The sequence below is a fragment of the Heterodontus francisci genome, chromosome 10 (genome assembly GCF_036365525.1).
Source record: "Heterodontus francisci isolate sHetFra1 chromosome 10, sHetFra1.hap1, whole genome shotgun sequence".
Taxonomy (NCBI): Eukaryota; Metazoa; Chordata; class Chondrichthyes; order Heterodontiformes; family Heterodontidae; genus Heterodontus; species Heterodontus francisci.
Window position 1 is genome coordinate 102,628,735 of NC_090380.1, and position 20,979 is coordinate 102,649,713.

The following is a 20,979-nucleotide window of genomic DNA, read 5'->3' on the forward strand; positions in this document are numbered from 1 at the left end:
TTGTTCTTCACTCTTTATTACTAATATAAACCCTACATGATATAATCACTCTTACCCAGTGTTCCCCCACAGACACTTGGTCCACTTGACCCACCTCATTTCCCGGCACCAGATCCAGCATGCCCCTTTCTCAGTTGGATGGAGAAGACACTGGTCAAGGAAATTCTCCTGAACTCATTTCAGCAATTTTTCCCTCTCCTTAACCCTTTACTTTTACATTAATTACCCAAATATCGAGTGGGATGAAGTCCCCTAACATCACTCTATAGTTTTTGCACATTATTTCCTTGTAGATTTTCTCCACTATCTCTCCCTCACTATTTGGAGGCTTAGAGAATACCCCCAGTAGCATGACCATACCCTTTCTCAACTCTAACCAAATGGATTCTCAAGAATATCCCCTCTCTCCAACACTAGAATGGCTTCCCTAATCAGTACTGCCACCCCATCTCCCTTTTTTCCTTCTCTATCTTTCTGAACACTTTGAATTCGTGAATATTAGGTGCCCAGTCCTCACCAATTTTAAGCCGTTTCTATTATTGCCACGACATTATATTCCCACACAGCTATTTGCAGTTGTAGCTCACCAACCTTATTCAACACATTTCGTGCATTTACATACATGCATGATAAAACTGTTTGTAATCCTTGTAGCCCTTCTCAGTCTGCTGCTATCCAATATGGTACTACTTCGTTCTCCAGTACTATCCAACACTCTTACTCCTTTATGCACCTTAATGCCTCTTTTCAACTTCTATAATCTGGTGCCCACCCCTCTGCCAACCACACTAGTGAACCTTCCTGCAAGGACATTGGTCCCAGTCCTGTTGAAGTGAAACCTGCTCCTTTTGAATAGGTGCCTCCAGCCCCAGGACTGGTCCCAATGTCCCAAGAAGCTGAATCCCTTCCACCTGCACCATACCTCAGGCCACACACATTGATCCTATCTTCCTCTTCCTACTCAGGCTGGTACATGGAACTGGCTGTAAATCTAGCAGATTACTACCTTCGAAGTCCTACTTTTTAAAAACGTACTCCCTAGCTTCTGAAAGTCTGGCTGTAGGACCTCAATACCTGCCCTATCTACACCATTGGTACAGATGTGTAACCACAACCTCTAGTTCACTCCCTTCCTCCTGCAGAATATTCTGCACCCTCGTCGTCATGTCCTTTACCCTGGCACCAGGGATTCTCAATGACTGCTACAGAAATGCCTGCCTGCACCCTGCACCCCACCCCCCCCCCCCCCCGCAAACTATGGAATCTGCTCTAACAACTGCATTTCTACACTTTGCAGTTTCTCCCTGTGCAGTCCCTTGTCCATTGGTGTCGTGGTCTGGACTGCACTCCTACAAGGTGTCATCACTCCCAGCAGTCCCCAATGCAGAGTACCGGTTTGAAAGTGGCACACACCCCGAAGACTCCTGCACTTCCTGATGACCACCCATCTACTATCCTGAACTCTTAGCCTGTGGGGTGGCCATCTCTTGAAACGTACGATCCAGGAAACTCTTAATCTCCCTGATACTCCGCAGTGACTCCAACTGTCTCAACTTCGGAAACCCCGAGCTCGAACTCAAGCAGCTGGAGACGCTTCCTACACAGGTGGTCCCCCAAGGCACATGAAGTGTTCTAAAGTTCCCACATGGTGTAGGAATTGCAAGAAACAGGTCTCAGCTGCTCATCAGCTCTCAGGTCTCAATGTCTCTCGCTCCCTCTCTCTGATTGCTTTTTTTTTTTTAAATACCAGGACAGCACCTCTTCCCTCACTGCACAAGATTACCTCACTCACCAAATTCCCCAAGTTTAGTACTCTGCAGGAGCATCACTCAGTAGAACTGGACTCCGAGCCATTTACTCAAAGCATTAACAAAAATCTCCAGTATTCAGAGCAAGAATTGCAAAGACCTGAGTCACCCCTGCTGATAGTAATTAACAATTCTAACCAGCCACCTAATTGACTAACTGCAACTGCTAAGAGCAGGCAACTTGTTTACCACTGACTAACAGTGGTAAGAAAGAAACTCCAAATGAAGGTTAAAGCTAAATGCAAAACTTGACTAAATTTTAGACTGTGCTCCAGACCAGCTGAAAGTAAGGTGGCCCATTTCAGTTTCATATTAGCAGACTTACATTTTGGTGTTTACTTCCTCCTTTAATCCATCAGTCTTTGGTCTTCCACGATCTGAAGCAAAACAAATTTTAAAAAATTAATGTATATGAAAAGATAAATGGTAAAGGTTTACAATGCAGATTAAAAGCAGTTCTTTCATTACTGACTGATTAGTCACTGAATTAGTCTTGACACTGCATTACAGGAACAAATACAACATAATGTACTACTCAAATCAATATTTTAGATCAGTGAAAATAAAAACAATGACTCAGTTTACATTAAAGTGGTGCAGCAAAGACCCAAAATACTTCCATTTATTCTATGTAGAGTGAAGAATGTTGGGAGACAGACATTGAATTATGTCAATTGACAAATAGAAAATTGAAACACATTACTACCAATACATATCTTTGAAAGAAAAGCTCTTGAAATGGCACAGCACACTGGTGAAATATGTAACACCACAAAACTAAGAGGATTCACAGCCTGACACAAAGAGTTTCTGATCTCAGTTGGGCTAACCTCAAGGAGGGCGAATCAGCTTGCTTCTGCCATAAAAGTTCTGAGTGCTCAACTACAGAGACACAGGCATAAGCTTAGAAAGCAGATGCTCGGACTTTTAGCAGAAGAATGTTGGATATGAACACAAGCAAGAGGGGTAAAATGCATTAAAAAAATGCTGGGGTACCGAAGTAACAACTCCCTTTATACAACAATTTATTTTCCTCTGGAACAAGACTAAAGAAAAAAATGCACTCAAAATCCAAGTAAGGGTAGCAGAAAATACAGCTAGTGTGTGTCAAGAAAATGGACACTCAACACAGGTAGAATTCCAAGAGTCCAAATACTGCATCAGGTAAACATAGCTAAAAACAACCATGATCTCTATGTTTTAACTGCAATATTAAGGACCATGGGACTTCGAAATGGTGTCATGCTAGGCCCCCCATCTGCCATGAATAAGGCACATTAACTTTGTCATGAACATTGATTTTAAACTGTTACTGGACTGAGGGGAGGACTTGTTGAAAGGATCAACTGTGGCTGGGATGCTTGCGTATTGGCAGACGGTGTTTGGAAGGCCAAAGCAGCCATTCCCTGACATTCAACCCACAATGGACTTTTGATCACCATACTTTGAAGGCGGGGGAGCTCGCATACCAGGTTGACTGTTAAGATGGCTAAATACACAAAGGGACATGGTCAAACCAGTTAGTCATATGACTAAACTGCTGGGCAACCTGAGTTTTTTGAATTTGTACAGTTTGGGCAGAAAGCGGTTTGCTCCTGGATTGAGAAGATCTCTCTCCTGTCTGCTCCCATCTCTTTCTCACTAGCCTCTGAATCCACTGAAGACACATGAACCCCCAGAGAGAAAGGTCTCCTACAATGAACAAGGTTTAAGAAGAATGCTGGGCCCCAACGAAAAGCAAAATCTACCTACAATCAAGGACATTACAGTGAGCTCCAAGAACCCTAACAACAACTCTTCAGATATTGCCTCAAACCTTTCCACTTTATTTTTCTACTGCTCTTTTCTGTCTCTAGTTGCATGTGCGTATCGCATATGCATGCCAGTGTGGGGCGCAGCATGTACCCGTAGGCGTTAAGCTTAAACTCTAATTTGGTTAATAAATTTCAACTTTTCTTCTTTAAACCTAAGAAAGCCTGTTTGTGCTGGTTTCTTTGCCTGATAATTGGGAAACAGTCAACAAGGATTCACCAAAGGGGAGCTAAAAACACGGTGTTTAAAATTAAACCCTGTTACAGTAAGACCAGGTAAAGGCCGAGCAGGTCACCTTGTCGTAACAATGGAAAATAGAACATTTAGATTTCACAGACAATGCAAAGTAATTTTAATCTTCAATTTTCAGTTGAATTAAATTCTTACAACACACACACACGCATCCTGATTAATTTCCCAGTAACTGACTGGAACATCATAGGATAGACTTACAGCAACTCCAATACCACCACTGTGCATCATTCACTAACGTGAAGAGTTCATGGAGCAAGAGTTAAAAAGGAAAATTTAGGAATAGGCTCCAATCAGAGGCAGAAGTGAACAAATTTGAAACTTTAAATCTAAAAGCTAAAACCAAGAGGTGCATATATAAATAAAAGTACTGTTACTTTCATCTCGCAGCTTTTTAAGGAATTTTTCTTTCTGCTGAATTAAATCCCGAATTCCATCCGAAACATCCTTGCACAATTCTTGAGCTTTGGCATTAGCATCAATAGCTCGCTTGTGCTCGCCCATCGAAAACAAGGCATCACAAAGTCGATAATGACCCTGGCAAATTAAAGTTAAGCATCAAAGCAGGAATTTGGAGCTAGAATCCTTTCACAAGGTATATAAAAAAATGATACCACTGTGTATAACATTCATTTACAATTTCAAGCACATGTGCACATCAACTTGGCATTTATTCTAACCAAACTATTAATGTGGCATTCCAAATTACTTTGTACACAAACATATGAAGCTTGCATGCAGCAAGACCTGGACAACAGGCTTGGGTTGATATGTGACAAGTGACATTTGTGCCACACAAGTGCCAGGGAATGACCATCTACAAAGAGAGGGTAACCACCTCCCCTTGATATTCAATGTGATTACCATTACTGAATCCCCTACCAACATCTTGGAGTTACCATTAACTAGGAACTTAAATGGATCAACCATATAAAAGCTGTGGCTACAAGAGCAGGTCAGAGGCTGGTAATTCTGCGGCGATAACTCACTTCCTGACTTGCAAAAGCCTTTCCACCAACTACAAGGAACAAGTCAGGAGTGCGATGGAATACTCTCCACTTGCCTGGAGAGTGCAACACTCAAGCAGCTGGACACCATCTGGACAAAGTAGCTGGCTTGATTAGCACCCCATTCATCACCTGAATTAATCACTCCCTCCACCACCGGTGCATAATAGCAGCAGTATATACAATCTACAAGATGCATTGCTGCAACTTGCAAAGGCTACTTCGACAGTACCTTCCAAACCCACGACCTTTACCGCCTAAAAGAACAAGAGCATCAGGCGGATGGGAACACAAACACCTGCAGGTTACACACCATCCCGACTTAAAAGTATATTGCTGCTGCTTCACCGTCACTGGATCAAAATCCTGGGATTCCCTATGCAACAGCAGTACACCACAATTTACTGTAATTCAAGGTAGCTCAACACTTTCTCAAAGGCAATTAGGGATGGGCAATAAATGCTGGCCTTGCCAATGATGCCTACATCGCATGAATACACAAAACAAAATGTTTAGTTACCCCCATAGGATAGGGTCTTCTGATTTGGTCAGTGGTCAGGGACAGGAGTGTGTGGCTGCAGCTGAGACAGATAAGGGGACCCAGAGGGCAGGAGACTTAGCCTTTGCGATTATCCAACAGGTTTGAGGTTCTTTCAGCTTGTTTGGATGAATGGGAGCTGCAGGGCAGATGAGCTAACTGACCATGGCAACGTGGTACAGGAAACCATTCAAGTGCAAGGAGCAAAAAGGAATGTAGTGGTAGTAGGAGACAGTATAGTTAGGGGGATTGACACTGTTCTCTGCAGCCAAGAGCTAAAGTCCACAAGGTTGCGGTGCCTGCCTGGTGCCAGAGTTCAGGACATCTGCTCAGGACTGGAGAGGAACTTAGAGTGGGAGGGGGGAGGATCCAGTCATCGTGGTCCATGGGGGTACCACTGATATAGGCAGGACAAGGAAAGAGGTACTGCATAGTCACTGAGGATCTAGGCACCAAATTAATCTGAGCCATGTGTAAATTGGCATAGGGCAAATAAGATTAGAGAAATTAATGTGTGGCTCAAAGACTGGTGCAGTAGAAGTGGCTTCCAGTGCATGGGGCGCTGGCACCAGTACTGGTCAAAGTGAGGGCTGTACCATTGGGACGTCTACATCTGAACCATGCTGGGGCAAGCCGCATAACTAGGGAAGTAGAGAGGGTTTTAAGCTAAATAGTGGGGGGCAAGGGATCAAATTTGGGAAGATATTGTAAATCAAGGAGTGGAGACAAGGCAAGAGAGAAAGGTATTAATATGGGAAATGATAAACAGACCGTGACAAGAAGGGATAGAGAGTACAAATCTAAGAGTAAATCAACAGAAAAGACTCGAGGTTACAAAACTAATAAAAGTATAAAATTAAAGGCTCAATCTGAATTCACGTAGCATTTGTAACAAATGAACTGAGAGCGCAAATAGAAATAAGTACATACGATCTGATAGCCATTACAGGAACATGGCTGCAGGATGACAGATTGGGACCTGAATATTGAAGGGTACATGACATTTAGGAAGGATAGGAAGCTAGGAAAAGGTGGAGGGGCGGCTCTGTTAATTGACGATGGTATTAGCACAATAGAGAGGAATGGCTTAAGCTCAGGAAACCAGGATGCAGAAGCAGTTTGAGTCAAGATGAGAAATCATATAGGCAAGAAGTCACTTGTGGGAGAAGTGTACAGGGCACCTAAGGGTAACCACATGGTAGAACAGGGTATAAAGGAAGAAAATGAGAACTTGCCAGAAATGTACGACGATAATCATGGGGGATTTTAATCTACATATAGACTGTAAAAATCAGATGCGCAAAGGTAGCCTGGATGAGGAATTCATAGAATGTTTTCCGGATAGTTTCTTGGAACAGCATGTTCTGGAGCCAGAGAACAGGTTATTCTAGACCTGGTATTGTGCAACGAGATGGGATTAATTTATGACCTCATGGTGAAGGCGCTCCTAAGTAGCAGCAAACATAATATGATTGAAGTTTACATTCAGTTTGAGGGAGAGAGGAGTGGGTCCAAGACCAGTATTTTAAAAGTAAATAAGGGAAATCCTGAGGGCGTGATAGCAGAGCTAGCTAAAGTGAACTGGCAAAGTAGGTTAAGGGATAGGTCAATAGAGATGCACTGGAAGACATTTAAGGGGATATTTCAGAATACATAGAATAGATACATTCCAACGAGAAAGAAAAATTCCAAGGGGAGAATCCACCATCCGTGGTTAACTAAAACAGTTAAAGACAGCCTCAAACTTAAAGAAAAAGTATATCATTATGTAAAAATGGGTGGCAAGTCAGAAGATTGGACAGAATATAAAGAACAGCAAAGAATGACAAAGATTAATAAAGAGGGGAAAAAAAAAAGAGTATGAGAAAAAGCTAGCTAGAAATATAAAAACAGATAGAAGAGTTTCTATAGATATTTTAAAAAGTAGAGTTAAAGTGAGCGTTGGTCCTATAGAAAGTGAGTCTGGGGAATTAATAACAGATAATAAAGGAGATGGCAGATGAACTGAACAGGTATTTTGCACCAGTCTTCACTATAGAGGCTACAAGTAACATCCCAGAATTAGCTCCAAGTCAGGAAATGGAAGGGAGGGAGGAAGTCAAGAAAATTACAATCACCAGAGAGGTGGTACTGAGCAAATTGTTGGAGTTGTGCGCTGACACGTCCCCAGGTCCTGAAGGGTCCTAGGGTCTGATAAGAAGTGGCTAGTGAGATAGTTGATGTGTTGGTTTTAATTTTCCAAAATTCCCTAGATCCTGGGAAGGTTCCATTAGATCGGAAAATAGCGAATGTAACTCCTATATTCAGAAAGGGAGGGATACAGAAAGCAAGATACTACAGGCCAGTTAGCTTAACATCTATCATAGGGAAGATGTTAGAAGCTATTATTAAGTAGCAGGGCACTTAAAAACGTTCAAGGTAATCAGGCAGAGTCAACATGGTTTTGTGAAAGGGAAATTATGTTTAACCAATTTATTAGAGTTTTTTGAAATAGTAACGTGCTACGGCTAAAAGGGAAAATCGGTGGATGCACTGCACTTACATTTCCAGAAGGCATTTGATAAGGTGCTACATCAAAGGTTATTGCAGAAAATAAAAGCACATGGTGGAGGGGTTAACATATCGGCATGGAAAGAAGATTGGCTAGCTAACAGAAAACAGTAGGCATAAATGAGTCATTTTCTGGTTGATAGAATGTAACGAGTGGTGTGCCAGAGGGATCAGTGCTGGGGCCTCAACTTTTTACAATTTATATAAATGACTTGGATGAAGGGACCGAAGGTACGGTTGCTAAATTTGCTGATGACACAAAGACAGATAGGAAAGTAACTTGTGAAGAGGACATAAAAGGGGCCTACAAAGGGATATAGATAGGTTAAGTGAGTGGGCAAAGATCTGGCAAATGGAGTATAACGTGAGAAAATGTGAAATTGTCCATTTTGGCAGGAAGAATAAAAAAACATTATCTAAATGGTGAGAGATTGCTGAGCTCTGAGATGCAGAGGGATCTGAGTGTCCTAGTGCATGAATCACAAAAGGCTAGTATGCAGGTACAGCACGTAATTTGGAAAGCTAATAGAATGTTAACATTTATTGTGAGAAAAATTGAATACAGAAGTAGGGAGGTTATGCTTCAGTTATACAGAGCATTGGAGAGACCACATCCGGAGTACTTTGTACAGTAGTGGTCTCCTTATTTAAGAAAGGATGTAAATGCATTGGAAGCAATTCACAGAAGGTTTACTAGACTAATACCTGGAATAGACAGGTTGTCTTATGAGGAAACGTTGGAAAGGCTAGGCTTGTATATCTTGGGGTTTAGAAGAGTAAGAGGTGACTTGATTGAAACATACAAAATCCTGAGGGATCTTGACAGGGTGGATATGGAAAGGATGTTTCCTCCTGCTGGAGAATCTAGAACAAGGGTTGAGAGTCTTTGGAATTCTCTTCCTCAAAAGGCAGTGGAAGCAAAGTCTTTGAATATTTTTAAGGCAAAGGTAGATAGATTCTTGATAAGCAAGGGGGTGAAAGATTATCAGGGGTAGGCAGGAATGTGGAGTAATTGGTTTAGCCATGAACTTATTGAATGGCAGAGCAGGCTCCAGGGACCAACTGTCCACCTCCTGCTCGTAATTCGTATATTTTTTCATATAATACCCTTGCTGAGTCAAGTAAACAAAAGTCTAAGAGGCTGTTTGTAGCCAACCATAAAAGGAACTGAGAATGAGACCCTCAAAGGTCTTTAAGAACATTAGTAGAAGTGCTGTTATTGTATATTTACTGAAACAGAAACTAGCACTTTCAAGAAACAAAATGAAAGTATCTAATGGGAGAGGTAGTAAGGGAATACGAGACATCCACATTACTCGAGAGTAGTAAGGTCACGAGTGAGCTAGGTCAGCCTCAGATAGGTAACTACTTAAGCTAATAATTTCATAAGTTTATTGAAACAAGTCCTCTAAATTGGTCTTGAACAAATATGTACCAACTAGGATTAGTCTAAATTCTCATTAATTCTAATGCTGAGAAGAATTATAGACATTAGCAATGTTCAGATTAGCTTTGATTAGCATGATAGAGCCCTAGGATACAACAAAATTATCCTGCAAATCAAAAATCATTAGCAATTAAACCATGAACAAGTTATAATAAATGCCTTAAATTATATCTCAATTATGTTTTCTGTTCATACGATCCTATGAGCTACATAATTTGAAGATCTGGATGCAAATGTCATCAAAATTTGCATTATTTCACTGTGTGGATTGCAGTCTAGTTCCAGTGATAGCACCAAGCTTTTTATTTTAGTATAAATTTGTTCTCAATGCATCATCTCCATAAAATTCAAAAACTACATTATGTGGGGTACAATGATGAATACATGACAGTGGGTGGGGCAGAATGAAAAGAAATGCAAACAGAAGAAAACTAACCTTGGGCCAATTATGTTTCAAGACTATGGCTCTTTTTCCATCACCAAGTGCTTTGCTATAAAGGAAAATAAAAACATTCTCAAACAATCCTTTCAACTGATAAAATAAGATAGTGACAACTACAGTATAATTTTTTTTCCGGTGGTGATAAAAAAAAAAACAACAAATTCAGTTTAAGTTAAAGGCTCTGGATACTGGAGGATGGCTGTTGCTGATGAGACCATGTCTCAGCAAGGAGTCAACAGCATCGGGAAAGAAGAAAAATGCAAACGCACAACGTGCTTGACAATACGGATGTTATACACACAATTTCATTTTTCAACTATTGCATATTAAGCAATTTGGGAGTGTAGAAAAAGGTTTTAAAATGTAGTCACGGCCAATCCAAAACTGATTTCTAACTATCTGGTTGCTCCTTGCCCCTCATGCAATTCTAATGACGCACAGCTTCTGATAAGATTTTTATCTTCATATAAGTCCAAGCCAACATCGTATTGACAAAATGCTCATCACTTATTACAAAAAATGTTGATTTGTGGAGGAGCCCTTTTCCTGAGTCTCTCACTCAACTATGGAGAAGTACATTAAAAATATAATCTAATTCAACTTAAATCGATGAAATTTGTATTATGTCCAAAATTAACAAAACGAATGGCAAAAGAACCAATTTTCTATGAAACCCAGAGGAATGCTCAAGACTTCGTCCTCGGGTATTTCTCTGAAGTGTACGTTCAACTTAAAAAGTCCAATTTTAAAAAAAAAACCTTTCCACAGCAACTGGCCTCCTGAGCAGAACAACCATTTCAGTTGCCACAGCCAACCCTGAAATGTGTCATTTCAGTGTTCAGTTTTCTGTACAACTTTCCTTTCTGCTGAAAGTCCAGAGTTTAGACTACAAAACACCACATTTCAACAACTCACCTAAGAAACACCGAGGAAATGATTGACCTTATCAGAAAGCTGATCACTATAGAGTTTTTTTGAAAAATGTTAGATGAAGGGATGTATTTTGTTGGAATTCTAAATACTACGAGGGGAGCTAAGAGAGTATTAGAATAGAAAAAACACCGGTGGCAACGAAGAGCTAAATGGTGCTTTTATGCGTTGTGACATTTTATGAAAAACATGGCCTACTTTCAACAAGGGTTGCTGGATAGCCGTCAGAAACAGGATCCTTGGCAGAGTTTCTTCCCCATAACCCAACTGTACTGAGGTAGAAGACCATCCCGACAACTGCCCCAACTGAAATCAGTTAAAGGCATAAACTGGGCATGAATTTGGACCTTCCTGATCTAGCAACTGGAAAAAAGCCTGCTCAGGGGAACAAGCTCCAACAAATCTATATGTAACTAAAAAGATTCCAAAATATGAAATGCAAGAATTTTCCAAGCAATTTACAACTATCAATGCATCCTAAAACAATTCATTGAAGAAAGCTTGCTGCTGAACTTTTAGAAGTGCTTATATGATATTCTTCTGTATTCTTTCCTACATCACAATAGACTACATTTCAAAAATATTCCATTGGTTGTAAAGCACTTTGGGACATCCTAGGGTTGTGAAAGGTGTTATAAAAATGCTAGCTTTTTTATTTAAAAGGTATAGCAGGAGACCACTGGACATATTTCTGTTAAGTGTCAGAGTGCCTCAAGTTGAAGTAGTACTTCTATTTGGTGTATTTTGCTGCTTCTGGTTGAAACTTAAGTAAAGATCTGAAGTGAGACTTTTGCTTCCTGACCCCAGCAAAAGGAAATATAAGGATGAGAATAACATTTCTGAATGAACTTGCTTCAGCTACACATACAACATTGAGCATGCAAATATAATAGTTATAATTTTTTTCACACTTACGTGTAATTTTCAATACGTGAAAAGCAGAGAGCTCGGTTTCCATATAGAATTTGATTGTCAGGACTGAAGGAGATTGAAAATTAATGTAATTATTAATCCACAACTTACCTTCAGCTAGCACAGCTAAAGAACCATAAATTCATACATAGCTATTATTTTAATGTGTGCCTTGGATAATTAAATTCTTATAAGACATGTGCTTACAAGGAATTATCTAACTTTCACCAGCAGAGTGAAAAGGGCACTGGAGAAGCTACTGCTGAAAGCTTGGGTTAAACTTAGCAATTTGTTATAAAGATTTTCAAGAAAAGATCAATTAACAGCATCAGTTTCTTTGGGTGATGCACTGCATCAGACACTACAACAATTTAACACAGGTAGCAAAAAACAGAATTAAAATTACCTTATGCTCTATATCCTTATGAATGGATACTTACACTGCTACAGGTCTTCAAACCCGTGCAGTTTTGAGATCATTTCTATTTCTAATAAAGCATTTTGATTCTCCACCCCTCCCCCACCCCAAATTTTTTTTTTAAGTCGCTCATGGGATGTGGGCATCGCTGGCTAGGCCAGCATTTATTGCCCATCTCTAATTACTCTAGAGGTGGTGAGTTTCCTTCTTGAACCACTGCATTCCTTGGGGTGCAGGTACACCCACAGCGCTGTTAGGAAGGGTGTTCCAGGATTTTGACCCAGCAACAGTGAAGGAATGGCGATATAGTTCTAAGTCAGGATGGTGTGTGGCTTGGAGGGGAATTTGCAGGTGGTGGTATTCCCATACCTCTGCTGCCCTTGTCCTTCTAGATGGTAGAGGCTGCAGGTTTGGAAGGTGTTGTTGAAGGAGCCTTGGTGAGTTGCTGCAGTGCATCTTGTAGATGGCACACACTGTGAGTCAGTGGTGAAGGCAGCGAATGTTGAAGATGCTAGCTGGGGTGCCAATCAAGTGGGCTGCTTTGTCCTGGATGGTGTGGAGCTTCCCAAGTGTTGTTGGAGCTGCATTCATTCAGGAAAGTGGAGAGTATTCCATCACACTCCTAACTTGTGCCTTGTAGATGGTGGATAGGCTTTGGGAAGACAGGAGATGAGTTACGCACCGCAGAATTCCCAGCCTCTAACCTGCTCATGTAGCCACAGTATTTATGTGGCCGGTCCAGTTCAGTTTCTGGTATCCCCCAGGATGTTGATAGTGGGGGATTCAGCGATGGTAATGCCACTGAACATTAAAGGGAGATGGTTAGATTCTCTCTTGCTGGAGATGGTCATTGCCTGGCATTTGAATGGTGCAAATATTACTTGCCACTTATCAGCCCAGGTCTTGCTGCCTCTGGACACAGGCTGCTTCATTATCTGAGGAGTTGCGAATGATGAACATTGTGCAATCATCAGTGAACATCCCCACTTCTGACTTTATGACTGAAGGCAGGTCACTGATGAAGTAGCTGAAGATGGTTGCGCCTAGGACACTACCCTGAGGAACTCCTGTAATGATGTCCTGGGACTGAGATGATTGACCTCCAACAACCATCTTCCTTTGTGCCAGGTATGACTTCAACTAGCGGAGAGTCCACCCCATCCCCCGATTCCCATTGACTCCAGTTTTGCTAGGGCTCCTTGATGCCATACTTGGTCAAATGCTGCCTTGATGTCAAGGACAGTCACTCTCACCTGACTTCTGGACTTCAGCTCTTTTGTTCATGTTTGGACCAAAGCTGTAATGAGGTCAGGAGCTGAGTGGCCCTGGTGGAACCCAAACTAAGCAGCACTGAGCAGATTATTGCTGAGCAAGTGCCGCTTGATAGCACTGTCAACGACCCCTTTCATCACTTTACTGATGGCTGAGCGTGGACTGATAGGGCAGTAATTGGCCGGGTTGGATTTGTCCTGCTTTGTGTGTGCAGGACATATTTGGTCAATTTTCCACATTGCCAGGTAGATGCCAGTGTTGTAGCTGTATTGGAACATCTTGGTTAGGGGCACGGCTAGTTCTGGAGCACAAGTCTTCAGTACTATTGCTAAAATGTTGTTGCAGCCCATAGCTTTTGCAGTATCCAGTGCCTTCAGCTATTTCTTGATATTATGTGGGGTGAATCGAATTGGCTGAAGACTGGCATCTGTGATGCTGGGGACCTCAGGAGGAGGCAGAGATGGATCAGCCACTCAGTACTTCTGGCTGAAGATGGATGCAAATTCTTCAGCCTTGTCTTTTGCACTGATGCGCTAAGCTCCCCCATCGTTGAGGATGGTGATATTTGTGGAGCCTCCTCCTCCTGTTAGTTGTTTAATTGTGCACCACCATTCACGACTGGATGTGGCAGGACTGTAGAGCTTGGATCTGATTCAAGCTCTGCATTGCGAACAGCACACAGCAAAACTGCCTACAAAGACACTGATGCAAATACTGTTCTGCACAACTGAACAAGCAAAGTTCTATGCTCTTGCTCAAGTACCTTAAATCAATCGCCTTGGAGTACCAGTTTACAGCAGCTTCATAGTTTTCATTTTTAAATTCTTCATTTCCTCTCTTCCTATATTCTTCACTTTTCTGAAATGATGAAAAAAGAATTGAAATTCTAAAATATGTTAGACTTCTCACTCACTATCCAATATTAAAGCATCAAAATCTGAAAATATTAAAAACATTTTCCTAGAACGTGACTACAAAATCACATGCATACCTCCTTTATGCAGATATAAACTCCAGATTTAGTGGCTCTGATTTATTGGAAGATAGCAATAGAAATTCAAAATTGAATGTATTAGCAGCACCCGTAAAAGTCACAAGAATGGGAAATCTAGAATTGTATCTCGGCAAAGGTTTTGATTAGTTCCTCTCCACTTTCTCCCTCCTCCCCCCGGAAAGTAAGTTCAATAAACGTTGGAATTGCACAGTAATCTCTGTCGTTTATCAAATACTCGGCATTTTGTTCTGTTGAAACACACTGTATATTTCTCCTCAGTACATTTTTTGTAGGATTACATGTAAACTGGGATACATTTCAAGAACATATCATCCCAAGGTGCAGGAGAGTAAGTTATGATGTTGAGCTTTTTCAAGCTTTCCTCACATCTGAACCACCTTGAGCCTTGTAACATACTAAAGTCTATGTACAGGCCTCCATATAAAAAGAAAAAAGGGGGCGGCACAGTGGTTAGCACCGCAGCCTCACAGCTCCAGCGACCCGGGTTCGGTTCTGGGTACTGCCTGTGTGGAGTTTGCAAGTTCTTCCTGTGACCGTGTGGGTTTCCGCCAGGTGCTCCGGTTTCCTCCCACCGCCAAAGACTTGCAGGTTGATAGGTAAATTGGCCATTGTAAATTGCCCCTAGTGTAGGTAGCAGAATGGTAGGGAATATGGGATTAATGTAGGATTAGTATAAATGGGAGGTTGATGGTCGGCACACACTCGGTGGACCTAAGGGCCTGCTTCAGTGCTGTATCTCTCTATGACTATGACTTGCATTTTTATAGTGTCTTTCATGATCACCGGATTTTCCCAAAGCACTTTACAGCTAACAAAGTACTGTCATAGTGCAGGAAACGTGGCAGCCAATTTGTACACAGCAAGCTCCTACAAACAGTAATGTGATAATGACCAGATAATCGGTTTTGGGATAGTGATTGAAGGATGAATATTGGGCAGGACTGCAGGGTTAACTCCCCAATCATCCTCAAAATATTGCAACGGGATCTTTTACGTCCACCTGAGAGGGCAGATGGGACCTCGGTTTAATGGGTCATCTGAAAGAAGGCACACCTCCGACAGTGCAGCACTCCCACACTGCATGGAGTGCCAGCCTAGACTTTTGTGCTCAAATCATGGGAGTGGGATGTGAACCCACAATAATATGCAGATTGTATTTCTTGATAATTAACTATGTATTAGTACAAGATGTATTTTAAGAACAAAGAACAGTACAGAACAGGAACAGGCCATTCGGCCCTCCAAGCCTGCGCCGATCTTGATGCCTGCCTAAACTAAAACCTTCTGCACTTCCAGGGACCGTATCCCTCTATTCCCATCCTATTCATGTATTTGTCAAGATGCCTCTTAAACGTCGCTATCGTACCTGCTTCCACCACCTCCCCGGCAACAAGTTCCAGGCACTCACCACCCTTTGTGTAAAGAACTTGCCTCGCACATCCCCTCTAAACTTTGCCCCTCGCACCTTAAACCTATGTTCCCTAGTAACTGACTCTTCCACCCTGGGAAAAAGCTTCTGACTATCCACTTTGTCCATGCCACTCATAACTTTGTAAACCTCTATCATGTCGCCCCTCCACCTCCGTCGTTCCAGTGAAAACAATCCGAGTTTATCCAACCTCTCCTCATAGCTAATGCCCTCCAGACCAGGCAACATCCTGGTAAACCTCTTCTGTACCCTCTCCAAAGCCTCCACGTCCTTCTGGTAGTGTGGCGGCCAGAATTGCACGCAATTTTCTAAGTGTGGCCTAACTAAAGTTCTGTACAGCTGCAGCATGACTTGCCAATTTTTATACTCTATGCCCCGACTGATGAAGGCAAGCATTCCGTATGCCTTCTTGACTACCTTATCCACCTGCGTTGCCACTTTCAGTGACCTGTGGACCTGTACGCCCAGATCTCTCTGCCTGTCAATACTCCTAAGGGTTCTGCCATTTATTGTATATTTCCCACCTGCATTAGATCTTCCAAAATGCATTACCTCACATTTATCCAGATTAAACTCCATCTGCCATTTCTCCACCCAAGTCTCCAACCGATCTATATCCTGCTGTACCCTCTGACAATCCTCATCACTGTCCGCAACTCCATCAACCTTTGTGTCGTCCGCAAACTTACTAATCAGACCAGCTACATTTTCCTCCAAATCATTTATATATATATTACAAACAGCAAAGGTCCCAGCACTGATCCCTGCAGAACACCACTAGTCACAGCCCTCCATTCAGAAAAGTACCCTTCCACTGCTACCCTCTGTCTTCTATGACCGAGCCAGTTCTGTCTCCATCTTGCCAGCTCACCTCTGATCCCGTTAATTAATTTAATGCAGAATTATTAATCCTTCACCGTGGAGATAATATTGCATCTACGCATAACAAAACCACAGAAATAAAAAAAACTGTCCCACAAACACCACTTTATAACAATTTTTTTTTAAGAGATACAGCACTGAAACAGGCCCTTCGGCCCACCGAGTCTGTGCCGTCCATCAACCACCCATTTATACTAATCCTATACTAATTCCATATTCCTACCTATTCCTAATGGTTATATGTGAGCTTGAATGGAATGTTAGAATATAAGTGAGTTTCATTCTAGGCATTATCTATAACCCTTCATAAAGACTTTTCCTCTGTAATCTCTCCCAGGTTACCATTTAGGAATATAGGAAAAGGAGGAGGCCATTAAGCGCCACGATTCTGTTCCACCATTCAATGAGATCATGGCTGATCTGTAACCCAACGCCATATGTCTGCCATTGCCCTATATCCCTTCATAACTCTGGCTAACAAAAGTCTACATCTACCTTTTAATCTTCACAGAAATCACAATCACAGAAATCACAATCACAGAAATCACAATCACAGAAATCACAATCACAGAAATCACAATCACAGAAATCACAATCACAGAAATCACAATCACAGAAATCACAATCACAGAAATCACAATCACAGAAATCACAATCACAGAAATCACAATCACAGAAATCACAATCACAGAAATCACAATCACAGAAATCACAATCACAGAAATCACAATCACAGAAATCACAATCACAGAAATCACAATCACAGAAATCACAATCACAGAAATCACAATCACAGAAATCACAATCACAGAAGGAGGTAGTTTGGCCTGTTGTGTCAACACCTGCTCTCCGAATGAGCAATTCACTTAGTGCCATTCCCCCATCTTCTCCCTGTAACTCTGCACATTCTTCCTTTCCAGCTAACAGTCGAATTCCATTTTGAATGCTTCAATTGAACCTGCCTCCACCACACTCTCAGGCAGTACATTCCCGACCTTAACCACTCACTGCATGAAAGCTTTTCCTCATGTTGCTTTCTCTTCTTTTACCAATTACTTTAAATCTGTGCCCTCTTTTTCGCAATCTTATTTTGCAATGAAAATATTTATTTCTTTATGCAGTTTAATGCATTTACTACAGTTTTTTTTGCAGCAAGGAAAATGGAGGAGATAAACTCAACATCAAGAAGTGTGATGAAAAAAAAAAAGAGTATGAAGCTTCACAGCAGTGGTTAAATAAAAGTGAGGTAATGTTTATACCTGAAGGAAATGTTTGAGTATATTTCAGCTGAAAACTTTCAGTTCAGTAAAGTGCAGCACAAAACCTTATAATAGAATCCTTTATTCTCTTTCTACATACCTGGTCATCTCTCTTTGAAACTAAAGTGGGAATATTCCCACCACCTGGAAACACCATCTTTACAAAATATGCATCTGCAGAAAAAAAAAGTTGAAAATAAACATTATTCCTTCACAATTGTCACAAAGTTAGGTTTCTGATAGCCTAATTGGTAAAATCAGCAAGTGGCTGTAACCTACAGACCTCAAGTTCCCAGGCTCGTTTCCCAGTCTATGTTGAGTTGGCTGATGTTGCAGAGTGGGGAGTAAAGCAAAGTGTCCCTGGGCAAAAGAAGGGAAAATCTCAAGGTTCTAGCTCCGACTCACCACCCATCTTCCTCTACTAGGGCACATTTTCATTTGCGCAGTACTCAAGTCAGCTACAATGCCTCCCACATGAAACACTTGCTATGCAGGATCACACACTAGTAGCCACTTAGGCAAGGTATGAGAGCAGGTCTGACATCCATGGGACCATGCTTAGCAAGAGTTTAAACTTTCAGGTGAGGATGAAAAAAGTGCAAAGAAAATTGGAAAAATTTACAGAAACTAAAAACTTAAATTTTTAAGAAAGTTGCAGATTGCTTATACAAACAAACACTGGAGCAGAAACGCCCCATAGCGGTTGGCAATGCCACTGCAAGTTCCCAATTTCAGCTGCGGGCGAACGCTGGAAAGAGATCAGGCAGTTACCCCATTAGGTGGGGTGCAGGTAGAAGAAAAAATTATGAGGAAAAGTTGCTTTGGGACAATACTGTCGAGTTGCCAACAGTTGTCATAAAGCAGTCATGTACTATGTTGCCAATTGATACAATGATGCATGTTACTATCAACATTTCCAAGATAAAATTGGAATGCAGCAGAGTGTGCAAGCCTGAGGGCAAACAGTGCGAGGTCAAAAGATAAAGGTACGAGAGCCAACAGCAGAGAGTCAGTGAGAGCTGCAAGTCAGAGTCAGAATGCGAACTAAATGCAGACTGTATAAACAAAGTGTTAAGAGGTTAGCTGGGGAAAAAGTTGGGCCTATTAAGGATCCAATGGGCGTTCTTCCTGTAGCTTCAAAAGACTGGCATTACTGAAAATTGGTAAGGCACCTGGCTTGAATCTAGGTCGCTCACTGCATACAGGAATAGTGCCAAAGGATTGCTAATGTTATTCAATATTTGGGAGAAGGATAAACCAGGAAACTACAGACCAGACAAGTGGAAAGTTATTAGGAACCTTTATCTGGGACAAATAACATTTCATTTGGAAAGGCATTGGCTAATCAAGGTAAGGCACGCAGATTTGTTAAAGGCACATTGTGTCTGACTAACTTGATTGAATTCTTTGATGAGGTAACAAAAAAGGTTGCTCAAGATAGTGCGGAAGATGTTCTATAGATGGACTTTCGGAAGGCATTCTTTTCAGACACATTTAAACCTACCACTAATAATGCCCATCACAAATTTCCAAAGAAGCGCAAACTAATCTAGAATGCCACCCACTAACAGCTCAAATCTCCTCATCCATTACTACAAACTATGCTTATCTCCTCTAGTTCTTCAATTTTTAGCAAACTGAATTCAAAAGTCCAGCCCCTCGTTTACAAATCCCTTCACAGCTTCACCCCACCCTATCTCTGACTTCCTCCTGTCCTATATCCAACTGTGCTTCTACATTTGGAATACTACACATGAATCCAATTTCTGCTCCAATAGTAGTACAGCATTCAGCCTTCATGGTCCTACACTAATTTATTCCTCCAAACCCCTCCACCTTACAATATCTTTCCTCACTTTCAAAAGCTTCCACCCTCAAACACATGCTCCAAACTCCTGCTTGTGGTTTATTTACCCTAACCTTTTGTGAAGCCCCTTGGTAGCTGTCACTACGTTAAGGGTGTACACTGTGCACAGCTATAACTTTCCTCAGTAACAACCATTAATGGGATAATTCTCCACTTAATTTTTCTATATTTAAATAAATATATTTAAAAATAAAAATCATTTGTCATTTAAAACAGGGTCATGATGCCAGTGTAAATGGGATATCACACGTAAACAACTTAACAGATCCCACAGACATGCTCCAAACTTCACTATATGGTTAGGTTGACTTGCTGCTTAAATGTGTTAACACACCAGGATCGATGCAAGTATTCACCATTAATGTTGTACAGTTAGGAGACTACTTACACTGAAAACAGGCAATTGCAATAGCTGCCATCCGTGAACGTTTCGTTCCAGAATTTACCTCCGCACGCACAGAATTAAATTCTCCCGTCTTTTCTATCATATCAATGGCATCATTGAGATCACAATTAACCTGTGCAAAGGAAATGAAATGGAGAACTGTGCAGAAATTACAATTTTCTTTTCTTCCCCTCTTCAGCATGCATGATCCATCAAAAACAAACATTTATAAAATTAAATAGTGATAACAGAAAATGCTGGAAATAGCACATTAGGCAGCATCTTTGGAGATCGAAACAGTTAAAGTTTCAACTTATGACCTTGTCAGAACTGGAAAGAGAAGTAACAAGTTTTAAGCCATAACTGCATCCTGAAGATAGGCCAAAAGTTCAGAAGATCCTCATTAAAAATTCTATTCATTTGCTGTTCAGCACCAGAATTTAGGTCAAATAATATAACTCTATAACTCCATGCAACTGCTTTGCAAATAACTACTTAAAAGTTATAACTGTTCTATGAAAATAATATTTAGAGGCAAGGAAAGGGGAGAAGAACAAAAATGAAAAGTCTGTGAAGATAGTAGGTGAGATTAAATGACGAAAGGGATGATGGTGCAAAACAAAAGCAGATGATAATGGGCTATGTAAAGAAACAAAGGTAAGTCTGGAGGAGGTGTAAATTAATAAAATTCATTTAGTATCACTGCTGTAGAATAACAAGAGGATAAAAAAAAATGATCACTGAGCTTAAAAAG

General features: G+C 41.1%; 2 protein-coding genes across 6 annotated transcripts in view; one reads left to right on the forward strand and one right to left on the reverse strand.

The window, feature by feature from the left end:
• vps26c (VPS26 endosomal protein sorting factor C) overlaps positions 1–20,979 on the forward strand; it is a 191,169-nt gene that overhangs the window by 146,899 nt on the left and 23,291 nt on the right. The gene's annotated exons all lie outside the window — the stretch shown is intronic.
• ttc3 (tetratricopeptide repeat domain 3) overlaps positions 1–20,979 on the reverse strand; it is a 170,163-nt gene that overhangs the window by 117,309 nt on the left and 31,875 nt on the right. For all 5 annotated transcript variants that reach the window (XR_010975885.1, XR_010975886.1, XM_068041194.1 and 2 more), the window contains exons 7-13: positions 20,229–20,358; positions 18,074–18,147; positions 14,152–14,246; positions 11,702–11,764; positions 9,851–9,905; positions 4,250–4,409; positions 2,134–2,185 (exon numbers count right to left, since the gene is read on the reverse strand). Coding sequence is in view for 3 of the 5 variants with exons in the window: in XM_068041194.1 (XP_067897295.1) it covers positions 2,134–2,185; positions 4,250–4,409; positions 9,851–9,905; positions 11,702–11,764; positions 14,152–14,246; positions 18,074–18,147; positions 20,229–20,358 (629 nt within the window). In the remaining 2 variants the exon portion in view is untranslated. The remainder of the gene's footprint in view (positions 1–2,133; positions 2,186–4,249; positions 4,410–9,850; positions 9,906–11,701; positions 11,765–14,151; positions 14,247–18,073; positions 18,148–20,228; positions 20,359–20,979) is intronic.